Source organism: Epinephelus moara, chromosome 20 (genome assembly GCF_006386435.1).
Source record: "Epinephelus moara isolate mb chromosome 20, YSFRI_EMoa_1.0, whole genome shotgun sequence".
In the NCBI taxonomy this organism is placed as follows: Eukaryota; Metazoa; Chordata; class Actinopteri; order Perciformes; family Serranidae; genus Epinephelus; species Epinephelus moara.
In genome coordinates this window covers 36457803-36480926 of record NC_065525.1, presented here as the reverse complement: position 1 = coordinate 36480926, position 23124 = coordinate 36457803, and the positions used below count along the sequence as shown (strand labels likewise).

General features: G+C 42.0%; 2 protein-coding genes across 2 annotated transcripts; both read right to left on the bottom strand.

Moving 5' to 3' along the window:
* Window positions 1-16787: 16787 nt before the first annotated feature.
* Window positions 16788-20747, bottom strand: LOC126408601 (uncharacterized). The gene is made up of 3 exons (XM_050074264.1): window positions 20142-20747; window positions 19463-19481; window positions 16788-19421 (listed from the first exon to the last, which is right to left on the bottom strand). Exons 2-3 carry the CDS (start codon window positions 19463-19465, stop codon window positions 18150-18152), a joined length of 1275 nt encoding a protein of 424 aa, XP_049930221.1. The 5' UTR covers window positions 19466-19481; window positions 20142-20747; the 3' UTR covers window positions 16788-18149.
* On the bottom strand, window positions 20417-22620 carry LOC126407341 (uncharacterized). Its single transcript, XM_050072139.1, has 3 exons — window positions 22531-22620; window positions 20945-21658; window positions 20417-20500 (listed from the first exon to the last, which is right to left on the bottom strand). The coding sequence occupies exons 1-3, from the start codon at window positions 22606-22608 to the stop codon at window positions 20417-20419; spliced, it is 876 nt and encodes a 291-aa protein (XP_049928096.1). The 5' UTR covers window positions 22609-22620.
* Between the last annotated feature and the right edge of the window lie 504 nt (window positions 22621-23124).

Sequence of the window (23124 nt, the reverse complement as noted above, 5' to 3'; positions counted from 1 at the left end):
ATCCTTCTGAGGCGAGCATATAATGATCCAAATAGTGTTAAATCAGATGGGTGACTAAAAACCACACACACACATGCACAGCGTTTATTTTTAAACTTTCACATCCTTCCTGTCTGTCAGCAGTTTCCAACTGACAAGCAAGAATCAATACTGTTTCTGTTTCTACATCAGTTTTCTTGTGTCTCCATCATGAAGTGGCCATTCCACCCCAGTGTTTTCTATGATTATTTTTCAATTGCACCGTTGAACAGTTTAAGATCAGACATAGCTTGACAGAGAACTATGAGGCACATTTTGGCTCTCTGAGTCAAGATGATTTGTGATTATCCTGGTAACCACACAGAAGCCCTCTGAGTCGTCTTCCTGAGAGGGCACGACATTACCTAATCCCAGCAGCTTTATCATTATTGCTTTGCCTCACGCTACAGGACTCTGCTATCACAAAGAGTTATATGTGGGATCACTGATCACAATGTTCCTTTGTAGTGTCTGCCATTTTCATCTTCGGCAGCTCAGCTTGCTTCTGGATCAGCAGGCATTTCAGTGAGTACCAGGGGAGTTTGAACATTTCTCCTTCACTATGTTGGTCTAACCACACTGATTTGGACTCCTATCCTTGCCAAAGCGATTCCTGCAGAATGTAGCTTGTGAGCCATGACGGCCATTTGGCCTCTTGACATTGCATGCCTGTATTGTTGGTTCCCAAAAAAATGACAGTGAAAGGCTGATGAGATGCACGTCGGGCCAAGCGGAAGGCTGCTCTGTGGGACCGTGCAAGGGCTTGATTTTGTGGGAGAGTTCAAAAAGCAAGAAGACAGAAATACAATCCCTAATGAATGTGCTTTTTTTAATAATGGATGGATTCTTCACTAAGGGCACATGAAACAAACCCATAACCTCTGAAATAACAACGATACATGAAACTTGAGATTCTGAGGGATTTACCTGGCTTATTCTGGTTTGCTAAATTTTCATTAAGTGCTGATAAATCTATGTGACAGGTGAAAACTGTATAGTTTCGATTATTTGCCCTCTTATTGTGACTGATATACCGTCTTCATCTCTACAACTTACATAACAAGTGTCTGTGAGGGGTTTAAGAGATGAATATGGGGGGGCTTCTCCATCTCAGCGTCTATAAAATGAAATCTAAACAATGCATCAAGGACTCTGACAGAGGCATGATCAAACAGTGCGATAAGTGCATGAAGACCTTCAAGATACACGTTTTTTTTTTCCTTAAGTGGACTAATGGTAAATTAAATAGATTTAAAGCACTTGAATTTGAGCAAGAAGCCAGAGAAGGGATGTTATCATCTCATGCTATCATGCATGTTTTTTGTTATCCCTACACGTAATCTCTTTTAGAGTATCCTCCCGCCCTCTCTACTCCAACTAATGCCTTCTATCTCCACATCATTTGCACATCAAACATGCAGAATCTGGCCGGGATTCAGGTTCTTATTCTGGCCTGCGTGTCTGGCACGCGCAATGTTGATAGCTGGAAAGTGTTGAAAGGTACACGTTCTTTCAGATTAAAGTCACCGCTAACTGAGCATTACAGAGTGAGTAGCTGTGTGAGGTCACTGCCAGCGTGGAAATAGATCTGTCACTGCATCCACCTGCAGATCCCCAGTGTTAACTGAAGAGCTCCGAGCTGCCGTCCGTCTCTGTTTCTTTACATTGTGGTTTTCTTTCAGGGTCTTGCATGAGATTGTGAGATGAGATGAAAGAGATTTATTTTTTAAAGGGGGGCTGGCTTTGGTTTGTCTGTTGACTTGTATCTGCTTTAACCTCTGCTCAGTATCAGAGGTTTGTTATATGGTGTTGGTTTAACCTCAGATTATTGACCCAAGTGTGACAGTGCATGCTATGTATGATAATGAAGATTTATGTAACACAGATAGCCATGCTTTGGATACATTCACGCCTACAAAGCACACAACCTGAACTGAGAACCTTTACTCATGGATGCACACACACTGTCAATACATAACCTTCAGTGGCCTCTTTACACCCAGGCAATATCATGCTCATTGATTCTGTATGGAAAATGGACCTCATTCACCGACCAATCACTGGGTGTGGTTACATGATGGCTTCTCATTCAGAATGAAATAAATCTGAATGAACTCATTCGGAATTAAAGTCTTTCCAGGTAGTTTACATGGGAATTATTCATTCTGAATGAGCGTTTACACGGGAGATCAGTTTAATCGCCTGTATTCGGGTCCGCGCAAGGTTTGGGGCAGGGAAGGTTTCTGATTGGATAGGGGGCGGGGCGGATGTTACGTGTTTACGTTTACCGGAAGAAAACACTGTAGTCCTCGCTCCGGATAACAAGATGCTTGACGACGCCGTTCTTAGTGCCTTTTTCGGGCTTGTTTTGCTTATATTCTTGAAGCAGCAGTACGACAACAACCTTGTTCTGCTAATGCTTCGTCTGTTGAGGAGGAGAAGGGAGGTAGAAGGTCGAAGAAGGGAGATAGAAGACCGTGCTGTGGCGAATGGAAACCGGTGAGTGCAACGAGTCCGACTGCTCTATCTCAGCCCGTTGCTATGCGCGCTATATACGTCATCGCGCCAGAAGGGCAAGGAAACGAGCATGTGCAGAAAGACCGGAATGAACTTAAAGAGGAATGAGTGTATACAAGTGCAAGAAATTCTTTCATTCGGAATGACAAACGGAATAAACCACCCCCTTTAATCCGATTTAATTTTCAATCGGAATGGCTGTTTACATGACCACTTTTAATCGGAATGGCCTTTCATTCCGAATGAAAGTGGAATTAAACTGTCCATGTAAACGTACTGATTGTCTCAATCAACATTCAGCAGTGTTTTCTTATCTGGGATTCTATCTACACACATTGGAGCACATTTACACACATTTGAGTGCAGACATGTTTTTGCTAAATATTTGGCTATTGAGTTTTCTTCAATTTTACATTTGTATAATCTCAAAGGATTTACATACAATTTTTTAGCATTTATAATCTTTTTAAATAATTGTTTTCATTAATTTACAACTCATTATAGTCTTTTTAAAGAAACACTACACTAACACTTAAATTGATAGGGACTATTTAATCCAATATTTGGTGATTGATCGCACTATTCATTGACCCAAAGTTGGCTTGTCTCTGCACCCTAGGTCTACTCACACAATGGTATATCATGAAACTTCAATTAATAGCCTGGGCTATTATTTGCTTAAATCACCGAAATCAACAGGCTTATATTTGGGACAGGCCTTTCACTCCTTTCACACAAAACTGTTGCTCAGCAAAGATGGGAAATACAATCAAACTGTTAATTTAAAGCAGTATAAAAAAATTCAGATAATATATAAATCAATCACAGCACAGAAGAGAAATAGAGGATAACAGCACCCGACATACCGACACAACACCACTTTATCCTGTTAAAACAATACTCACAACTTGGATTAGTTTTTATGAAAAACTCTTTTGATTCTTTTGATCTGAGGACCCTTACAGACTAAAGCAATATGAATAACTTACAGGGTAATCGAGGAATGGACACATAATTTGAGGTAGAGCCAGCATCCTGCTTTTATTTATCTGAGGAACTTCTATGAAATAAATGAACTGCTTGGCAACCAGACTAGGCGTCTAATTAAGACAGGCGTTTATTTGTCAAAACGTGTAGCCACACCAGGCGAGTAAAAGAGACTGGGTGTTTAATCGGGACGAGGCTTTTAATCGAAGTTTTACAGTATTTCCTGCTGCTACAAGACGTTGCAGATCGTGTTACTGAGGAGGGAGCGCCTCTTTCAGGATCATGTACATCTGTAACATCGATCAGAAAGTGGCGAGAGCAAGCCTGTTTCGTGTCAGTGGTCAGCGTCTCTTCTCTGTTTTTGATAGTATTTTTATGCCTTCCACAGCGGCGACAGTTGTGGTTGGAGGCATTATGTTTTTGGGTTGTCCGTCTGTCTGTACATCTGTGCCATTCTCGTTAGGGCAATATCTTAAGAACATCTTGAGGGAATTACTTCAAATTTGTCACAAACATCCACTTGGACTCAGTGATGAACTGATTAGATTTTGCTTGTCAGTGGTCAAGGTCCCTGTGACCTTACGTCCATTTGATTCTCATGAACGTGATATCTCAAATAGGCCTTGAGGGGATTTAGTCAAATTTGGCTCAAACGTCCACTTGAACTCAATGATGACGTGATTAGATTTTGCTTGTCAAAGGTCACTGTGACCTCACAAACCATGGTTTTGGCCACAACTTAAACATTCATACACTAATTATGACAACATTTCACACAAATGTCTTATAGGATAAAGTGATTGAAGTGGTGACGTTTTATTTCCAAAGGGTCAAAGTCTAATTTCACTGGATTTCACAGGATTACCTCCGCTTCAGAAATGTTTTAGTTTTTTTTTAATGCTCCATCTTTTTTAGACTTTTGTTTGGACATTCTTGACTTTATTCTCTCAAATTTTCTTTTCAGTTTCTGTGTGTACACAGCACTGCAGTCTCATGCCCTTTAATGTGCATTGTCCGAGTGTTTACCTTTGCATATTAGGATCAACTGGCGCATGCTTTCAACTTATTAGGACGAATTTCTGAGGTCATGAATCTGATGTAGACTTTTCTTAGGACCTTTCTTAGGAACAAATTAAAAAGAAGACAGGCCCAACGTTCCTTACAGCTTAATAATTCAGTTTTTTAAAATGTATTTAACAAGTGTATTATTATCATTTATTTGGTGGTTTGATACAAGCATGCCAAATTGAAATTCATGAACTTTAGAAACAGTCACTTGGCACTTATCTCACCCCTTTGCCTATCATGCCGACACAGGCAGCTCGACTCAACACAGCTCACATGAAGTGGCTCCTATTCTTGTCTCAGCTGACTGGACGTGTTTCCTCAGGAGGACACTTATCATGTTTGCCTTCACATTCCAGACCCAAACAATACAACAAGGCGGCAGAAATACAAAGCATGCCGTGGTGAAGTGTGGCGCTGCACCTGTATTTCTACAGGCAGATACATAGGTTTAAATAAAACATGTTTTAAATGTTTATTGGACTGATTAAATGTCACTGAGCTGCCCTTGAGGCTTTTTCATATTTAGAGGTTTTGAATTCATGTCACAGAACTTGGTCTGTAAATATTTTCATTTTCAGTAATTTTATTTTAATGATGGTGGAAAACGTTAGAAAATAAATGTTCTATTCTTGCATTTATGTTTAATTCCAACCTGGTCTCACTCTGAAGTCATCGAATACTGGTGCTTGGTCAATGAGTTCCAGCGTCAGACACCAACAAAAAAAAAGCTGTCCTTTCATGTTGGCATATTGGGGGAAATGCGGCTGGATGACAATGCAAGTTAAGGCAGCAACAGTCAGAGTAGGGTGGGTGGGTGGGATGGGTGGTAGATGGGTCCAACAACCACCAATTTTCACCCATGAGGTCAGTGAGGTCTTGTTTCTAAGGTAGCCTGTTTACCTGAAATCCTGAGTGCAGAGCTGATCTTCTTACAGTCGCTGTTTATAAGTGTGTAGGCCTATTGTCTGTGGGACAGATGTAAAGCTCTGGGTAGCCCTGCACTAACATGATCAACCTTTCCATATTTATTAGACTGAATATTTACAGAAGAAGGGAAAGATATCTGTCGGTTGTGATTGGTTTGTAACGTGACTCCTGTCTGACTGCTGAGCGTGGCCTCTTCCTGTGTCTGTCCTTTCAAATTGATTTTCCACATGGTCCAGTCATATAGGTTTTGATTTATTTTGACAAGGTGCAGCTCCTAATAGAGTTTCATGTGTTTTTTTTTTCCCTGCAACTAAGCGACCAATGAAATCTTGCCAACTAATGACCTTTCTGGTTGAGTAACATTTGGTTGACTGTTAGGGGGCAGCCCCAGTAATTACTCTTGTCAGGTGGTGGTGGCCCATCATGCTGCTCTAATCACTGGGATCTATTACCCAAACAGTTAGCATGGCTCAGTCCAAAGGTCATGAAATCTGCCTTTTGGCTCCTCTAACACTGACCAATCAACACTTTATATTCTATATAAACTAAAGTGTTAAAATGACAAGTTGTGGTGTCACAGGAAGCCGTGTGACGGACTAGTTCTCTGCAGGAAGCAGTGACTTCCTCTCTCGTTTCTACACTCATCCACCAATCATCTGAGGAACGTCATCATTTTTGAAACTCATAAAGTTCAGTTGCATTTGACTACGTTTTATGATCTGAGTGACTGAGAATTGTCATAGACACTTTATTTTTTTCTCTGCACCTTTTGAAAATGAGTCGCACTGTGCACTCTGCAGTTCTGTGTCAGTTGCTTTCTTATTACTTTTCAAAGAGGAGTTTTATAGGAGACAGCACCCAGTTGTAATTATGCTTCACTGGATCAAAGTGTGGGAACACTCCTGTACAGTCAGCCAGAGCAGCTCTGTCAGACATGGGATTTAAGTGCCTTGGTAAAGGGCATGCCAGTGATTCATCCACACCTTTGAGGGCTGCAGATGAACTGACTATAAGCTGAGCGCAGCTTCTGTTCTCTATTAGCAAAATTATGACTTTTGGAAGCCAACTTTCAGTGACAGGAGGTGGATTTAATGTCTTTTTAAACTTAACTGAGAAACGTATTACTTTAAGAACTGAAGCTGACCACAGCCACTGTGCTCTATGATGAAGGAAACTTTTACTAGCCACCTTTCAAGTCCACATCAGGTAAATATTTGATACTTAAGGAGCACTTTAGGATTTAGTGGCATCTAGTGGTGAGGACTGCAGATTGCAACTAGCTGAAACTTTCCCGTGTGCCAAGCGTGAAGTCCCGGTTAGGATTCCTTCAGCGTTCATTGGTCAGGAGGTTTTTACCGGGAGCCGAATTATCCACAGAGGTCTCTTCCTCTCCAAAACAAATGGACGCAGTAATTTAAACAAGTAAAAACACTGAATAAAGCAATTTCATGTTAAAAATCAGGGTTTTTATTTGCTGTTTGGCTCGTTGCAGGGGGGCTGCTAACTCCGGTGGTCAACACAAATAAGGGAGCCAGTGTTCGGTTTGTCTATTCTGTCAATACCAGTTGAACTGCGAGAGGCAGATCTGGAGAATTAGCACCAACAACGCCACCTTAGGACTTGCACCTAAAGAATCTACTTTTCACTTTAATTTCTCAGAGGGTTTCCCAAAAATCACCCATATACAGGTAAGTTACACAAATGAATACAGGCACGATGTTTAACAAGTTTTATTACTCACAATAAAATAATTTCTTTATTAAGTTATTTCTCTCTTTTAAAAAAAAAACAAAAAAAAAACAGTTATATAGTTATTTTTATTTCCAAAGGGTACAATATTAATCTGTACCAATGAGTCAAAAGTTAAGTTAGAAAGAGAGAGTCAACAACTTTAGCCGTTTTTGAGGTCAACTGCGCAAATAAACAAAAAGAAAGAAAAGAAACCAAATAATATATCTATATACAAAACAACTGCAAACTCAAATCAAAACGAAAGAAAAACAAAACATGCTACATGCATAAATTTAGCAGGTCCTCAACACTGTGTTAACTTCCCACCCCCCACTAAGGAGTCACGGTCTGAGGTCAGTCTTGAACTACAGTACACTACTTTAAAAAAAGGGCGTCTAAACGACGAAGGCAGAGCGGCAGAGCAGCTGTCTAAGTGAGCCAGGCAAAACAAAAAGAAAACAAACTATGGAGGTAAGAGGCAAGGCAGGGCAAAACAGCAGCCTAACGCCAGACAAACTTTAAAAGAGACACAGAGTGAGCGTTAGTAACCAATACATAAGCTACATAAGCACTAGCAGACAAAATAACATTGGGCTTGTGGCACTGTTTACCTGCGTGGTCAGCTGTAGCCTGCACAAATCAATAATCTAGCTGTTAGAAGCTAACGGCGGCAGCGGCGGCTAACCGGAAGGGGACACACACACACACACCTCGGCTCAACACGCCAACCTACAACAGAGAACTGTCAACATGGCACCTTATAACATCTTCACAGCATCATGAGACTGTGCTACACATACCTGGAGAACGAACACACGGCACATACTACGCCGGGAAACCACGGCTCGGCGGAGCTGCACACAGGCCAGCACTCGCTTCAGCAGGGGAGAGAGGGCGACTAAACGACAGCGGGGGGTATATGAACAGGTCCGCATTAGCAGCCAATGACGCGGCTGCACTACAGGTGCCGGTAAGGGGCGTGACACACACCTGCTGCGATCGCCATGCCTGCTGCAACATAAACAGACTGAGGGACACAGAAGAGAAATGCAATATATACACTGTAAATAACCATCCGGTTACACATAGAAATACAATATACAACATAGACAAATCAACATTATACCCATCGTAGCAATAGGAACACAAAAAGATAAATAAATAACATCACACTCTAAAAATACCTTTACAAATATATAAATCAGCAAATCATCATAATCCAGTGCCAGATCTGGCTTTATCTGCCATGGCTTAAGAGCTTTAAAGACAGAGGTATGAATTAATTTTTAAATCTCTTCAGTCTGCAACAAGGCACTCTAAATCTCCTACCAGAGGGCAGCAGCTCATACTCTGTATGCAGAGCATGAGAGGAGTCATTGTTATTGGCTTGACTTAAAATAGCCTGTTCAAAAATAGACTGCATGGAAAATATGGTATTTGGCACCTATTACTTTCCACAGCATATGGATCAATTAAAACAATTTGTTTTCTAACTGCACAGAGAAGTTACCGAACCGAGCTGTGATACTGTACCTGATTAGGCTCTCTAAAGGCTCATTTATGCTCCCTTTACATACGAAAATGTATACGTCCGTTTCAAACGATGTTACCGTCACTGCCCACATACTTCCACGCGCCCTTTACGTTGGCATGGATGTTAACCAATATATCCACCAGGGGGCAGCCCAGTGTCAAAAGTTTATGACAACAACAAACTCAAAAACAAACATGGCGGCTGTGGAGGAGATATTGATAATGTACCTCTTGCATAAAAGACAAAAACAGAGGCAGCGTTGTAGGAGGCGGTGGTCGGTGAGGCCGTTAAATACATCGCGACTGGAGGACGGAGAATTCTTTTTTCTAGTACTGAAGACAGAAGGCTCCGTCCGTATCCGGATCCGTATTTAACGGTGAGCATAAATGAGCCCTAAGACTGCCTGATAAAAAATTATCCACATTTTTGTTCAACACCATGAACTCTCAAATGACGTAGTAAATGCAACCGTTGTTGTAATCTGCTGCAGAGACTATCAACATGTTTGTTCCAGGTTAGTGAGCTGTCAACAAAGACACCAAGATATTTATATGATGGGACCTGTGGGATGGTTTGGTTGTGGATAACCACGGGCATGTGGTCACCAACTGCCCTTGGGTCAAACACCCTATCCTCTGTTTTGTCAACATTCAACACAAGTTGGCTGTCCTCACACCATTTCACAAACCTTTGAATCTCCAAGAGGTAGTTGGATGGGTTGCAGTTCTTTTACAGTAGAGCTAAGATTGCAGTGTCGTCTGAGAATTTAATGATGTGATTGCTGGGATAAAAACTTCTGCACTCATCAGTGTATAAAGTGAACAGGACAGGTGAACCGACACAGCCCTGGCAGGCTCCTGGGTAAACTTTTAAGTCATTCAGCCTCTTAATTAAAAAGTGCGGCTGCAATGTATTAAAAGCTATGTAGATATAAACGTCTTATTCTAAGCTTACGAAAACATGACCATTTTTATTTTCAGGTGATTATACACTCAAGAAAAAATACTTATTCTATTCTATTTCTGCCAGTGTAAACCCCTAAATCCTACAGTCTGGACCTTTAAAAGTAAATCAAGGACACGTGCTTGTGTCAGTCATTTTACTCGTTCAGCAATGTCCTGTTTTTCCCGTTCATCTCTCCATACTGCACCTCATTCCAGAGGAATGTTTTAATTAACTTGAAATTGAAATTCAAAACATGCCATAGTGTAACAGAAGCTAGCATGAGGCAGGTTAAGAGCTAATTTAGAAAACTGTGCAATTTCCAGTGCCCAGGGATCATTGCATTAGAGAACAGAAGCATTGACGATGCTGAGATTAGAATACAGTAATAGCTGTTGCAGATCAGGAAATAATTAAGCACACCGTACAGGCATGTGGATGCATATGCACATAGTGATTTGAAAAGGAAATAAAGCTTTAATAGATGTGACCGGTGCAGAGATGATTGCGCTAAATTAGCGCGAAAGTCACTGCTGAGGATTGTTCACCCCCTGACTGTCGCTTCTATGAGCAATTATCCCACCATGCTACACTTTCAGCATGCGTGTACACAACGTGATTAGATGGCATGACATGTACACTTAATCCATCCTAACTCAGTTTTAATTGAACTGACATTTTCACCTCTCATCAGGCACAGTGAGAATTGGATGTGTTCAGAGTGACCCAGGCATCACCCTGCTGACATGCAATCTTGTCTGATAATCCCGGCAGTGTCTTTTTACTGTTTGTTAGGATTTGTTGCGACAGACCCCTCAGGCAACAGTGTCATGTCTCTGTTTCATATCCTGGAACCCGTTACTGGATGTCGTAAAGGACAGCAAATATTGATCCTTCTTCTGTGGTACATGGCAGCGCTCACATCTCAAACAGGTCTTTGTTTCAGATAAGGTGGCATCAGTGGGAAAGGTCAACAAAATGTTGTCAAAAGAGCAACAGATAAGAGAGTCTTATACCTCAGGCCATCTTAAACCCCTGACCTGACTTATATTAAAACATTATATAACTAGTAAGCTTTATGATGCTTCTGCCACAGTCTGAAAAAAAAAAGATTTAATGAGGACTCTTCTTGCTTGCTGAAAGTAGACCCAAAGGCAACTGTGTGGATTATGCTGTAAAACTTTAAAAACTAATATCATTTGGCATCAACAATCAATCTTTAATAAATGTCTAAATAGTTACTGATGAAATTCCCAATAGACTTGTAATCTGACTTTGTAGTCCAAACAAGTGCTTTTTAATACTTAATAGTAAGGTACAAAACTTATATTTAAAGTTGGAGTAGGTAGAAACAAAAAAATTTGACAATACACCCTCCTCCTGCAGCTCTCCCCTCTCTGTCCTAAGCCCCTCTCACCAGACAACCATGGCACGCACTTCATACACTAACCCAGTCTTTCCCATACATTGATTCATTTCATCTTTTTCTATTGAAGAGCAGTGCCAGTGCATTTGCTCAGCCCCTCCTTGTCCAGTGCTCTCTGTTTATCAGACAACAATGAGGCAGGAATTAGCTAGCTAGCCAACCCACGGTCCTTCGCCTTGCTCCCTGCCTCTGTGGACTGCTTCGTTGTTAGGAGAGCAGTTCGCAGCTCTGGAGCCTCTCATTTAGAAGCTGTAGTGGGCAAACCCCCTGGTGTTGGGGGGTCACAGTGGGCTGGTGGCCAGCTGCAGTGCCAGGTCTAATCTGTGTAATGGCAGCAACAGAAAGTTTGGCGGGAAGTCGCGGCTGTCTGGTCCCCTGGAGCTGGAGTTTGTGCTGGACTGGATTCAGATTGCTGCGGTTGTTGACTGGGGCTCTGGTTCTGGAGCTGCTGCCAGCTCTCCTCCTGGTGAGGTGGTCTGTAGCAGCGGGGATCGAGGTGGAGGTCACACTGTGATTGGAGTCTCTAATGTTAGCTTCATAAACGGGACCTTGAAGCCTTTAGCTCTGGTTAGCAGAAGGCTAAACCTTGAGTAATGTTTTCTCTCCATCTCTGAGTTGCTTTGCTGATATTGACACTATTGATATTGTGTTTTGTTTCTTCTATTGTCAGACTCTCCTTTCAGACGCTCTTTTTCGGTAAGTCCTTCTTCCTTTTTTGGGGTGCTTTGAGGTGTAGGTTGTTGCTGCCAATGTTGGAACAGCAACTTTCGCTGCAAGATTCTCTGCCATTAAATCAGGCTCTCACCATCTGGGATGTGCACACACAGCTGCCTTTGTAGTACAGCAAAAAGGAACACCCTCTCTCTGAAATGACCTGTGATTGTTCAAATCTCCTGTCACAGCATGAAAAGAGCCAAAGGGAGGTGAGGGAGCCTGTTTTTCTCTCAGTCCACTTCAATGACAATGTGCTCAAAGTTTATAATGGAATTTTCGCCCAGTGACTCCAAAATTAAACTTTTCAAGTCAACTTACCTCCAGCATTTCCGAGTGGTATTTTTGTGGCATTGCTGTCCTAAAGACGAACGGATAACTTTGTGTTTTCCTCAAAGCCTAGCAACAGCGCTCTACAGTTGTTATACTGTCCACCATTTCGACTACTGGGGATAATAACTGCAAGTACCTACTACTACATAGCTACTGGGAAAAACAAAAGTGCTATCATTGTTATGTTTTGGTCGTGCAATGGTTGACCCCTAATATTTCTATCTGTACCTGCCAGATGGTTTTGGTTTGAGCACCATTCACGTCAGTGCTGCACTCCACTTCTTTCAGCAACAACAAATAAATGCGATTAAAAAAAAAATCTCTACTGACTAGATTGTAAGTGTGACATGAAGATGGATTGCTATAGGGTCGTGCATGACATGCAGATGTGTGCATCTGGCACCAGTTTGATTTTTTTTTCTTTTTATTAATTTCTTCATATTTTCCTGAGAACAGGTACTGTTCTGCTTTCAGGGAGGCTGATGAAATCCAGAGTCTCTTTGGCTCCAGCTATTTGGTGGCATATCACTGAATGTACAGTATGAAGTGGTAACTTACCACCTAAAGTTATTGTGACTTGATTCTTTATTAATAGTGGGCAAGAGGAATTCATGTTTTGCACTCTAATTATGAAGGTAAAAAGTGTTGCCCAAAGGAGTTTTCTATGCCATATTATATTTTTTTCAGGAGATTACCCTGACTCCTTGTCAGTGTTACCATTCAACCATTTATTCTGGGATTCATTTTACCAGTTAATGAATAACATAAGGAAACAAACACTGTGCCTGTAATGTTATACATTTTATTGAAGTATTAGCAACTGAAACAGCATGCAACTGGTCAAACATAAACATATAAGTACAGTGTTTCCGACAGAATTTGGTGGCGGTAACTGATGGCGGAGGGGGAGCCGTTTAGATCAGATCAGATCAATGGATTGGATTAAAAAGCAGCTGCTGCAGGGGCAAGTGAAAGCAAAATGTAGACCCAGGGCTGGACTGCAAGGTGCGCAGTTTACATTGGAGCATCTAAAGTTGAACAGCAGTTTATCTGTCCAGCTCCAAATACAGAAAAACATTATGTGGCGGCAAATATGGACATTGTTGTGGGCAGCCAAAAATAAAAGGAAAACCCTGAACTAAAATGAGTTGTTAAAGGAGAATTATTACCAAATAGTAAAATGCACATTTATCTTTCCTCTTGTCTGTGTTGTGACTTGATGTGGAGAAAAAAAAATATGGATAACATGCCACAAACAGGAAAGTAATAGCTTTGTAGACTTTATAAAATGTTGGGGTCATCATAATGATAAAAAACAAATTCGTAGAAAAAGTGTCTTGAATCACTGTGAGCACTGACTTAATCATAAATTTGCACGGCCATACCGTTGTTGCTATTTCCACTGATCTGCACTCAGCTGCTGAGAGACGTACTGACAGAAACACACCCCTCCCTCCAAGTGACCAGTGGAGCTGGGCTGGGGAAAGGGAAAGTGTTTTTTAGCAAGGCAGCAGGTGTAACCTGATGAGAAGAAGATCAGAGCTCTTTGAAACATCTCCTCAGCACCCTCCTGCTCAGAAAATGTCTCCGCAAACTCATGTTTGCAACCGTCCAGAGAAACATACACCAGGTAGATTTTCGTTAAATTTGAGCGACAGCCCATTAACACCTTCTCCTCACAGAGGATTATGTTTGCCTGGCCTATAGCTTTCTGCATTTCTCTCATGATGTACCTCTCATCATCCTTCTTCCATAAACAAATGTGAATAAAATACCCCAATGGAACACAGAAGAAACCAGAAATAGTGAGCACCCATACTGCAGGAGGGTATGTGACTGAGGGAGGGTGGCCATGACAAAAAATAACTGTCAAAATTGTAGAAAAGAATAACAAGAATAAAAGATATGCTACATCTCCAATGTAGACCAGTACTCTACGCCAGAGTGGGCGCCACCGCACTTTATTTTGAGAGACATTGTTGATAATCCTCACAGCCTCTCTGTATTTCTCTTGGTCCTCGATGATCAGACGCAGTTGATCTGGCACCTTCATGTCACTGAACTGACCACAGTCCCATTTGTGGAGTCCCTCATCATTGATCGCAATCAGAGGCTGCAGGGCCTTCCCATTGTAGATAGAGGGAGGCTGGAAGGGCATCACAGTGGACCCTTGAAGCTGCTGGTTGGGGGTGCAGAGCACCTTGAGCAGCTTATTCTTAAAGTCGGGGTCGCTGGCCTCCAGGTAGGTGAGGTGGCAGAGGTGGAGAGGAACAGAGACTAAGAAAAAAATCCTACTTTGACTGAAGAAGCAAAACTGTTAGGGGCGGCAGAGGTTCAGTCTATAGGGACTTGGGTTGGGAACCAGAGGGTTCCTGGCTCAGGTCCCCATCCAGAACAAATGTGGGTTTGGACTGGGAGCGGGAGAGGTACCTGTTCACCTCCTGGGCACTGCGGAGGCGCCTTTGAGCAAGGCATTGAACCCCCAACTGCTTGGGGCTCCTGTCCAAGGCAGCCCCCTCACTCTGACATCTCTCCATTTAATTCCTGTATAGGTCCTGTTTGTGCATGTGTGTGCGTGTATTTCGGGCCTGTGTGTTTATGACAATGGAGTGGAAAACAATTTAATTTTGTCTCAGGGATTAATAAAGTATATCTTCTTCTCCTAAAATGGCACAAGTGACTCCAGCCATTACACTATTCCATGTTTTGACATAACGACATGTTAGGGCACTTTAATTGGAGTATGCATGGCTGCATGTAAACAGGAATATTAGTGGAATATTCATTTTAATTAGCTATTCAAACAGCTTGGTAGGAATATTGTCTTTTTTAGAATTGGGGCAAAAAAGTTGAAGATTTTGTGCATGTAAACATAGTCAGTGGTTACGCTGCTGCTCAGCATAACTCCTTACCTAACTCTCTTGAAGTTGAAATATGATGGAAGAATAATAAATTGGAGTAAACAGTGATTAAAAACTTGTGTATATGAAGGGATGTCATTATAGTAGCTTTTTAATGAATGTATTGTTTTCAGAGCTCTGTGTGTTGAGTGTGATAGAAGCAGAATGTAAATGCTACACACAATTTAAAACTACTCAAATGACCCAACTTTAATTCAGAAGAAGAGTCATTTTATGTCAACACTGCTAATCTGACCAGCATGTTTCAATGAAAAGAGAATTTTATGGGTTTTTAATTGCCTAAAAGTGGCCAGTTTAGAAAAGCACATCATGAAGCAAATCATCGGGTAAAACCCCTTTTTGAAAAAGGTCCCTTTCTCTAACGTGATTTAGACTCAGTCATGAAATCTAGTTCCTGTATGTATAGTGAAAACAATACACATCCCCTCTTCCAAACTTCATCGACATATTTATATCTTGCTCAGTTCCTACATTCACATTACAAATACAGATTTAAAGTCATTCTGATTTGTCCACATGTAATACAGAACAAAGGATTCGAAGCATTTTTAGGTTTGCAGCAACATGACTTCTGTCACTGAAGTGATGATCACAAATGACACAATATACTGTAAAATAAAACACAGACAGCAAATATTCTCAGTTGATTTTTAGGTACAACCCTAACCCTAAATCCAAAAAGTGTGATGTAACATCACTCACGGCAGAGGAATCAATATTCAAACAACTCAGTGCTGCTCCAAACATACAGGAAGTAGCCTATTTGTGCTTTAAAAAGTAGTCAGATGAAATAAAATAGAGCATTACTGAGAGTTATAAAGATCCATGATGTAAAAGAATCCACTAAACATGTAGATAACAGACTAAAAGAAAAGGATGGACAAGGAGGAACATAAAAGCTCCCATACCTCCATCTTTGTTAAAAACAACAACAGAAACCCACTGCTCTTTTTAAGAACAAAAACTATAAGCACACTAAAAGGACAACAGTCAGTACACAGCACATGTGCATTCATACCTGTTCATGATACAGTGTATTCAAGCAAATGTGATGAAGCGTGATCGTACTGCGTGGATGGGCAAGAACTGAAAATTAACTGAGGAAACAGGAGGGAAAAAAACCTGATCAGTGTTGTACTTCTGGTTTGTTAAAGGGCCAGCGTGTGTTGTGATGTCTGAGGGGCTTCTAACATGAATGAAGTAACTGTGCCTTTAATGGCTCTGAGTAGCTCTATTAGCTCAGATAGTTCATGTTGACTGAGTGTTTATCAAATAGTGGAAACAAACATATGGACACTAAGGGTTTTTTCTCATATAGTCCTTTTTAAATGAACTGAACTCAGTCCTCTGAAAGTGGACCAACAGAAAAGAGACTCTGTTCTTTTTGTGTTCACATTGTCAGTTCATTTGAAAGAGGACTCAGTTCTCTTACTGGTCAGCTTCAGCTCTGACGGGGCCTCAGTCCTCTTTCTGGTCATGCTACAGCCAAGATATAATATATGTTGACATAGTTTTGTTTCTACTTTGACGTGTTACTGTAGTGTGGTTATGAAGCCCCTCGCTTTCAGATGAACTTAAAATTGGAGGAAAACCTTTCCGTGCGATCCATGGTGAAAGAGGAAACTAAATTATAATAATAAAAGACTCATAAAGGCTATATGACTGTGTTTATTAGCGTTATTTTAATTTTGTAATGAAAGTCATGAATAATACATAGTGAAGACATAAATGATAGTATATTTGTTCATCCTTGTAAAGTGCACAGCCGGTCAGCCTAGATGGACACATCTGCAGCGCCCGGCCCCGCCCCTTTGGCTGCTGCGAGCGCCTGCTGGAGCTGGCAGTGTGAGCGATGTCAGAGCGACCATGAAGCTTTTGGTGGGAATCCCCAGTTAGGGTTTCTGTGCTGTAGACTGTTGCCACTTGATGCATTCTACATTCCACATCTGGAGACGTGCAGTATCTTCCGTGGACCAAACTACTCCTCATCCTGCGTCCTTGCAAGTGTTACAGGTGTACATGGTACATGTACATTTCAAGCGTCCCAGTGCAATATCATGTGATCTAGACGGCTAAATATAATGGCAAAGAGCAAAGCGACCCTGGAGCGCTCTGTGTTCACAAGGCCCAGGTTAAGTGAACTGCACCGGGGACTTGAAGAGAACCAAACTCAGACCGTCTCCTGAGTTGATCTGAGTTCTCTTGGAGTGTTCACATATGTGCAAAAAATGCTGAGTCACCACTCTGAGTCTGTTTAGAGGGCTGAAAAGGACCAAGTGTGAAAACATCCTAAAACAGTAGTGGTTTGTTCTGAGATGCAGGATGTCATTTAATCCAAATGGTTCTGTATGCGACATTCAGAGCATTAATATAGCAGCGAACTTGCCTGGGTCTAGACCTTTGTATTCTCTCACTCCGACAAGTTACAGTTGACTGATTTGTCTGGCAATGCAACATGTAACAGCTGTTTCTGCGCTGAAATAATAAATGACCAAGGAGCACTGCGGGGGGACTAACACAGTTGTCGAGCGGTGCCCCAGAACCAATGAGGAGCATTAATAACAATGCTAAGCACCATAGACTAGAAAGACACTGCCACCAGGGCTATTCTAAATTAACATGTCTTTTCAATATCGCCCAACATGGTAGTTTATTTTACTTTGTTCTGCTCTTAAAACCACGGCAAAGTAGGTTTATTGGCATGGCTGCACATCAGTGCGGACTGAATGAAATGAAAACTATAATCACACTAATAGGACAACAAACAGTACACTGTAATGTACCTTCTTACCTGTTCATGATACAGTAAAATCAAGCAAATATAATGAAGAGTGATTGCACTGGGTGCACGAACAAGTCAGGAAACAAAGAAAAAAACACTCTCACTTTTCTGCTTCAGGTTTCCAAAATGACAGCGTTCTTCTTCGTTCTCATGAATAAAGTAACTGCCTTTAAATGGCTCTCAGTGGCTGGATCAGTCGAGAATTTTCATGTTTTATCAAACATCAGATACTAAAGCCAAACCTGAACACTTCTATTCCCACTGATCTGCACTCAGCTGCTGAGAGACATACTGACAGAAACACACCCCTCCCTCCAGGTGACCAGTGGAGCTGGGCTGGGGAAAGGGAAAGTGTCTTTTAGCAAGGCAGCAGGTGTAACCTGATGAGAAGAAGATCAGAGCTCTTTGAAACATCTCCTCAGCACCCTCCTGCTCAGAAAATGTCTCTGCAAACTCTTGTTTGCAACCGTCCAGAGAAACATACACCAGGTAGATTTTTGAATTTGAGCAACAGCCCATTAACACCTTCTCCTCACAGAGGGTTATGTTTGCCTGGCCTATAGCTCTCTGCATTTCTCTCATGATGTACTTCTCATCATCATTCATCCAGAGACCAATGTGAATAATCAACCCAATTGGAACACAGAAGAAACTAGCAATAATGAACACGCATTGTCCTGTAGTGTATCTGACTTGGAAATCGTGGAACAAAGTAAATAAAGCTGTCATATATATAAAATATACTACCAAAAGTAAAAAAAATGTTACACCTGCAATGTAGATCAGTACTCTAAGCCAGAGTGGGTGCAACCACACTTTATTATGAGAGACAGTGTTGATAATCCTCACAGCCTCTCTGTATTTCTCTTGGTCCTCGATGATCAGACGCAGTTGATCTGGCACCTCCATGTCACTGAACTGACCACAGTCCCATTTGTTGAGTCTCTCCTCATTGACAGCAGTCAGAGGCTGCAGGGCCTTCCCATTGTAGATAGAGGGAGGCTGGAAGGGCATCACAGTGGACCCTTGAAGCTGCTGGTTGGGGGTGCAGAGCACCTTGAGCAGCTTATTCTTAAAGTCGGGGTCGCTGGCCTCCAGGTAGGTGAGGTGGCAGAGGTGGAGAGGAACAGAGACTCCTGGCTCCAGCAGCACTGGGACCATGGGTTTCCTCTCCAGACAGTCTCTGAACAGAGACATGTTGGCCTCCAGGAGACACCAGCGGCTCCTCACAAACTCTGGGCTGAGAACCAGCAGCACCTTCTGGCTCTCCTGGATGCAGTCGGACATGTTTTCCAACACGGTGCGGCCGGGAGTGAAGTCACGCTCATGGTAGCACACCTGCAGGCCGCAGGACTCCAGCTGGTTGATGAGGGAGTGGGTCCACTGGTAGTCAGTGCTGCTGTAGCTGATGAAGACATGGTAACACTCACCATCTCTCAGGGTGGGAGGAACACATACTAAGGGAGACAGTGGGACAGCAGGCTGTGACTGAGTGTCTGCAGTCTCAAGTGAATTCATTGGATCTGTGACTGAGTGTCTGCAGTCTCAAGTGAATTCATTGGATCCATTATCTAAAAAAAGAAACTGAACAGAGAAGAAAATGTGATCTAGAAATGTAGGCATCTCTTCTCAAAGATTCCTTATCCAGTCCATTCACATTACAAATACAGTCAAATAGAAAACAGATATAAGCTACTAAAAGTTGTCCTGATATTCCCACATATAATACAGAACAAAAGATTTTCAAACATTTTTAGGTTTGTGGCAGACATTAACTCTGTCACTTTAATGATCACAAATGACACAATTTATTGTAAAATAAAACACAGATAGCAAAGATTCTCAGTTGATTTTAGGTATAGCAACACCCAAAGTCTAAACAGTGTGATTTAACATCACATACAGCAGAATAATCAGTATTTAAACAACCCAGTGCTGCTCCAAACATACAGGAAGTAGCCTATTTTTGTATAAAGAAGTAATTAAATAAGCTAAAACCCAAAGTACCTCAGTTATAAAGATCCATTATACAAGAAAGAAAAAACACACAAAATGTCTATATAACACGCTAAAGTGTTCATCAGTGAAGTAAATTCATAAAAAAAAAAATTCAGGACACGTTAGTTTTCATAGCTCCATTGATTTTGCTGGAAAGAACACAGAATCCTACTGCTGTTTGTTACAATGAAAACTATAATCACACTAAAAGGACAACAAACAATACACAGAAATGTACATTCATACCTGTTTATGATAGAGTAAACTCAAGCAAATAAAATGAAGAGTGATCGCACTGTGAGCAAGAATGGAAAGTAAATTGAGGAAACAGAATGAAACACATCCTCACTGTTCTGCTTTAGATTTTTTAAAGGGACAGCATCTGTTCTGATGTCCAAGGGGCTTCTAAAATACATAAAGTAACTGTGCCTTTAATGGCTCTCAGTGACTCATTAGTCCAAATGGTTTGTGTTGACTGGGCAAGTTTTTATCAGATGATAGAGACACACATGTGGACACTGCTATTCCCACTGATCTGCACTCAGCTGCTGAGAGACGTACTGACAGAAACACACCCCTCCCTCCAGGTGACCAGTGGAGCTGGGCTGGGGAAAGGGAAAGTGTCTTTTAGCAAGGCAGCAGGTGTAACCTGATAAGAAGAAGATCAGAGCTCTTTGAAACATCTCCTCAGCACCCTCCTGCTCAGAAAATGTCTCTGCAAACTCTTGTTTGCAACCATCCAGAGAAACATACACCAGGTAGATTTTTGAATTTGAGCAACAGCCCATTAACACCTTCTCCTCACAGAGGATTATGTTTGCCTGGCCTGTAGCTCTCTGCATCTCCCTAACAATGTACTTCACTTTATTCTTTTTCCAGAGACAAATCTGAAGAACAAACCCCATTGTAGCACACCAGGCACAAGAAGCAGTGACTTCCACAAGAGTTTTGCTCTTGTCATTGTATGAATGTTTAATAAATTCAAGGCAAAGCAACAGGGTACAGATACACATAATAAACAGCACAGCTACATTCCAGAGTGGGTTTACTTTATTATGAGAGACAGTGTTGATCATCCTCACAGCCTCTCTGTATTTCTCTTGGTCCTCGATGATCAGACGCAGCTGATCTGGCACCTCCATGTCACTGAACTGACCACAGTCCCATTTGTTGAGTCTCTCCTCATTGACAGCAGTCAGAGGCTGCAGGGCCTTCCCATTGTAGATAGAGGGAGGCTGGAAGGGCATCACAGTGGACCCTTGAAGCTGCTGGTTGGGGGTGCAGAGCACCTTGAGCAGCTTATTCTTAAAGTCGGGGTCGCTGGCCTCCAGGTAGGTGAGGTGGCAGAGGTGGAGAGGAACAGAGACTCCTGGCTCCAGCAGCACTGGGACCATGGGTTTCCTCTCCAGACAGTCTCTGAACAGAGACATGTTGGCCTCCAGGAGACACCAGCGGCTCCTCACAAACTCTGGGCTGAGAACCAGCAGCACCTTCTGGCTCTCCTGGATGCAGTCGGACATGTTTTCCAACACGGTGCGGCCGGGAGTGAAGTCACGCTCATGGTAGCACACCTGCAGGCCGCAGGACTCCAGCTGGTTGATGAGGGAGTGGGTCCACTGGTAGTCAGTGCTGCTGTAGCTGATGAAGACATGGTAACACTCACCATCTCTCAGGGTGGGAGGAATGTATACAAAGGGAGACAGTGGGACAGCAGGCTGTGACTGAGTGTCTGCAGTCTCAAGTGAATTCATTGGATCCGTTATCTAAAGATAAGACAGAGGTGAGAACATCACAAGCATATTATTGCTCTACAGGGATAGTGGTTAACTTTAAGGTACAGCTACAACATGTATTTAAAAGTAAATTGACTTATAACGTCTATCAGCATGCCAGAATAAACTTTGATCCCATGATGAGTTAGCATTCATGTTATTTACTAAAGTTCTGAGCACTCCATTCATTTTAGCTCAGTGTAAGAAACTGCTTGTTTGTATGGTGCATGGTGTCTCACTGTGTGTGCATATATATATATATATATAGGTGTGTGTGTGTGTGTGTGTGTGTGTGTATATATATGTGTGTGTGTTTGTGTGTAAACCAAGACTAATGCAGTCAAACAATTTCCTGTAACAAATCCTACTTTCAGTTTTGTTTTACTTTAGTGTCACCACGGCTGCCTCAGTTGCTTCATGCTCAGTGTGCCCCTCTGTCTGTCGTCAGCCACTTCTCACTTCCCCTCGGCCTATGATTTCCAGTCAGCTGTCCTCTAATTCCACCTGTTCACTTATTCCTCACTCCCCAATTACCTCACAGTATTTACACCAGCCTATCTCCAACTATTTCATCATCTTAGCTACCTTTGTTTGGACTTGCTCTCTCGGCCACATTGTGACACAAATGAAGGTAGACTAAAGACTTCTGAGTAACACACAACAAATCAACAGGATCACATCCAACAGCCTCCAAACTGACCACATATTTGAATCTATGTCTATTTAAAACACTGCCAACAAGAACTGAATATCACAGGTCAGGTACTGTTTCCTTTTGTTTTCTCAGTCTTTTTCCGTCTGTTGTTTTCTGTCAAACATTGTTTTTTACTAAAGGCAGTTAGAAAGTGAATGTACTCTCATACCTGTAGATGACTCCTAAAGCAGTGCAGCAATGGGTCGTCAACAGCACAATAAAGAAGTCCTGGGAAAAAAACCCCCATTGCTCTGTAGGCAGTTTCATTAAAGGCTTGTATTGACTTGCACCAGTGGCTTTATAATGTGGGTGGGTTTAGAACAGTGACTGCACCTTTAATGAAAAATAATCTTACATCACTCCATCCTGCATGCTTCAACCTGTCTGCCTGGTTGGTGATGGTGGTTGGAGATGGTCCAACCTGTCATGAGTTCATATTTTTAAATACACTGCTCAAAAATTAAGGGAACACTTAAATCACACTTCACAATAGTGGTCAATGGAAATGGATCCAAAATCACACCGAAAATCTAAGTAAAAAATTGAAATCACAGGCTGATCCAACTTATGTGAATTTTATGACAGCAGCTCATAATGTGACTCAGTAGTGTGTACGGCCCTCGCCTCCCTGTTTGCACTCCTGGCAGTGTCTGGACATGCTCCTGATGAGTCAGCAGATGGTGTCCAGGGGGATCTCCTCCCAGACCTGGATCAGAGCATTAGTGAGCTCCTGGACAGTCTATGGCGGTACTTGGCAGCATCA

What these genes read in the sequence shown, in the direction of transcription:
- LOC126407341 (XM_050072139.1), bottom strand. Translation starts at nt 22,608, where the DNA reads ATGGGGGTTTTTTTCCCAGGACTTCTTTATTGTGCTGTTGACGACCCA. An exon ending in GCTTTAGGAGTCATCTACAG is followed by an intron (nt 21,659 to 22,530) that starts GTATGAGAGTAC and finishes TCTTATCTTTAG; the next exon opens with ATAACGGATCCAATGAATTC. An exon ending in ACACTGTCTCTCATAATAAA is followed by an intron (nt 20,501 to 20,944) that starts GTAAACCCACTC and finishes CCCTTTCCCCAG; the next exon opens with CCCAGCTCCACTGGTCACCT.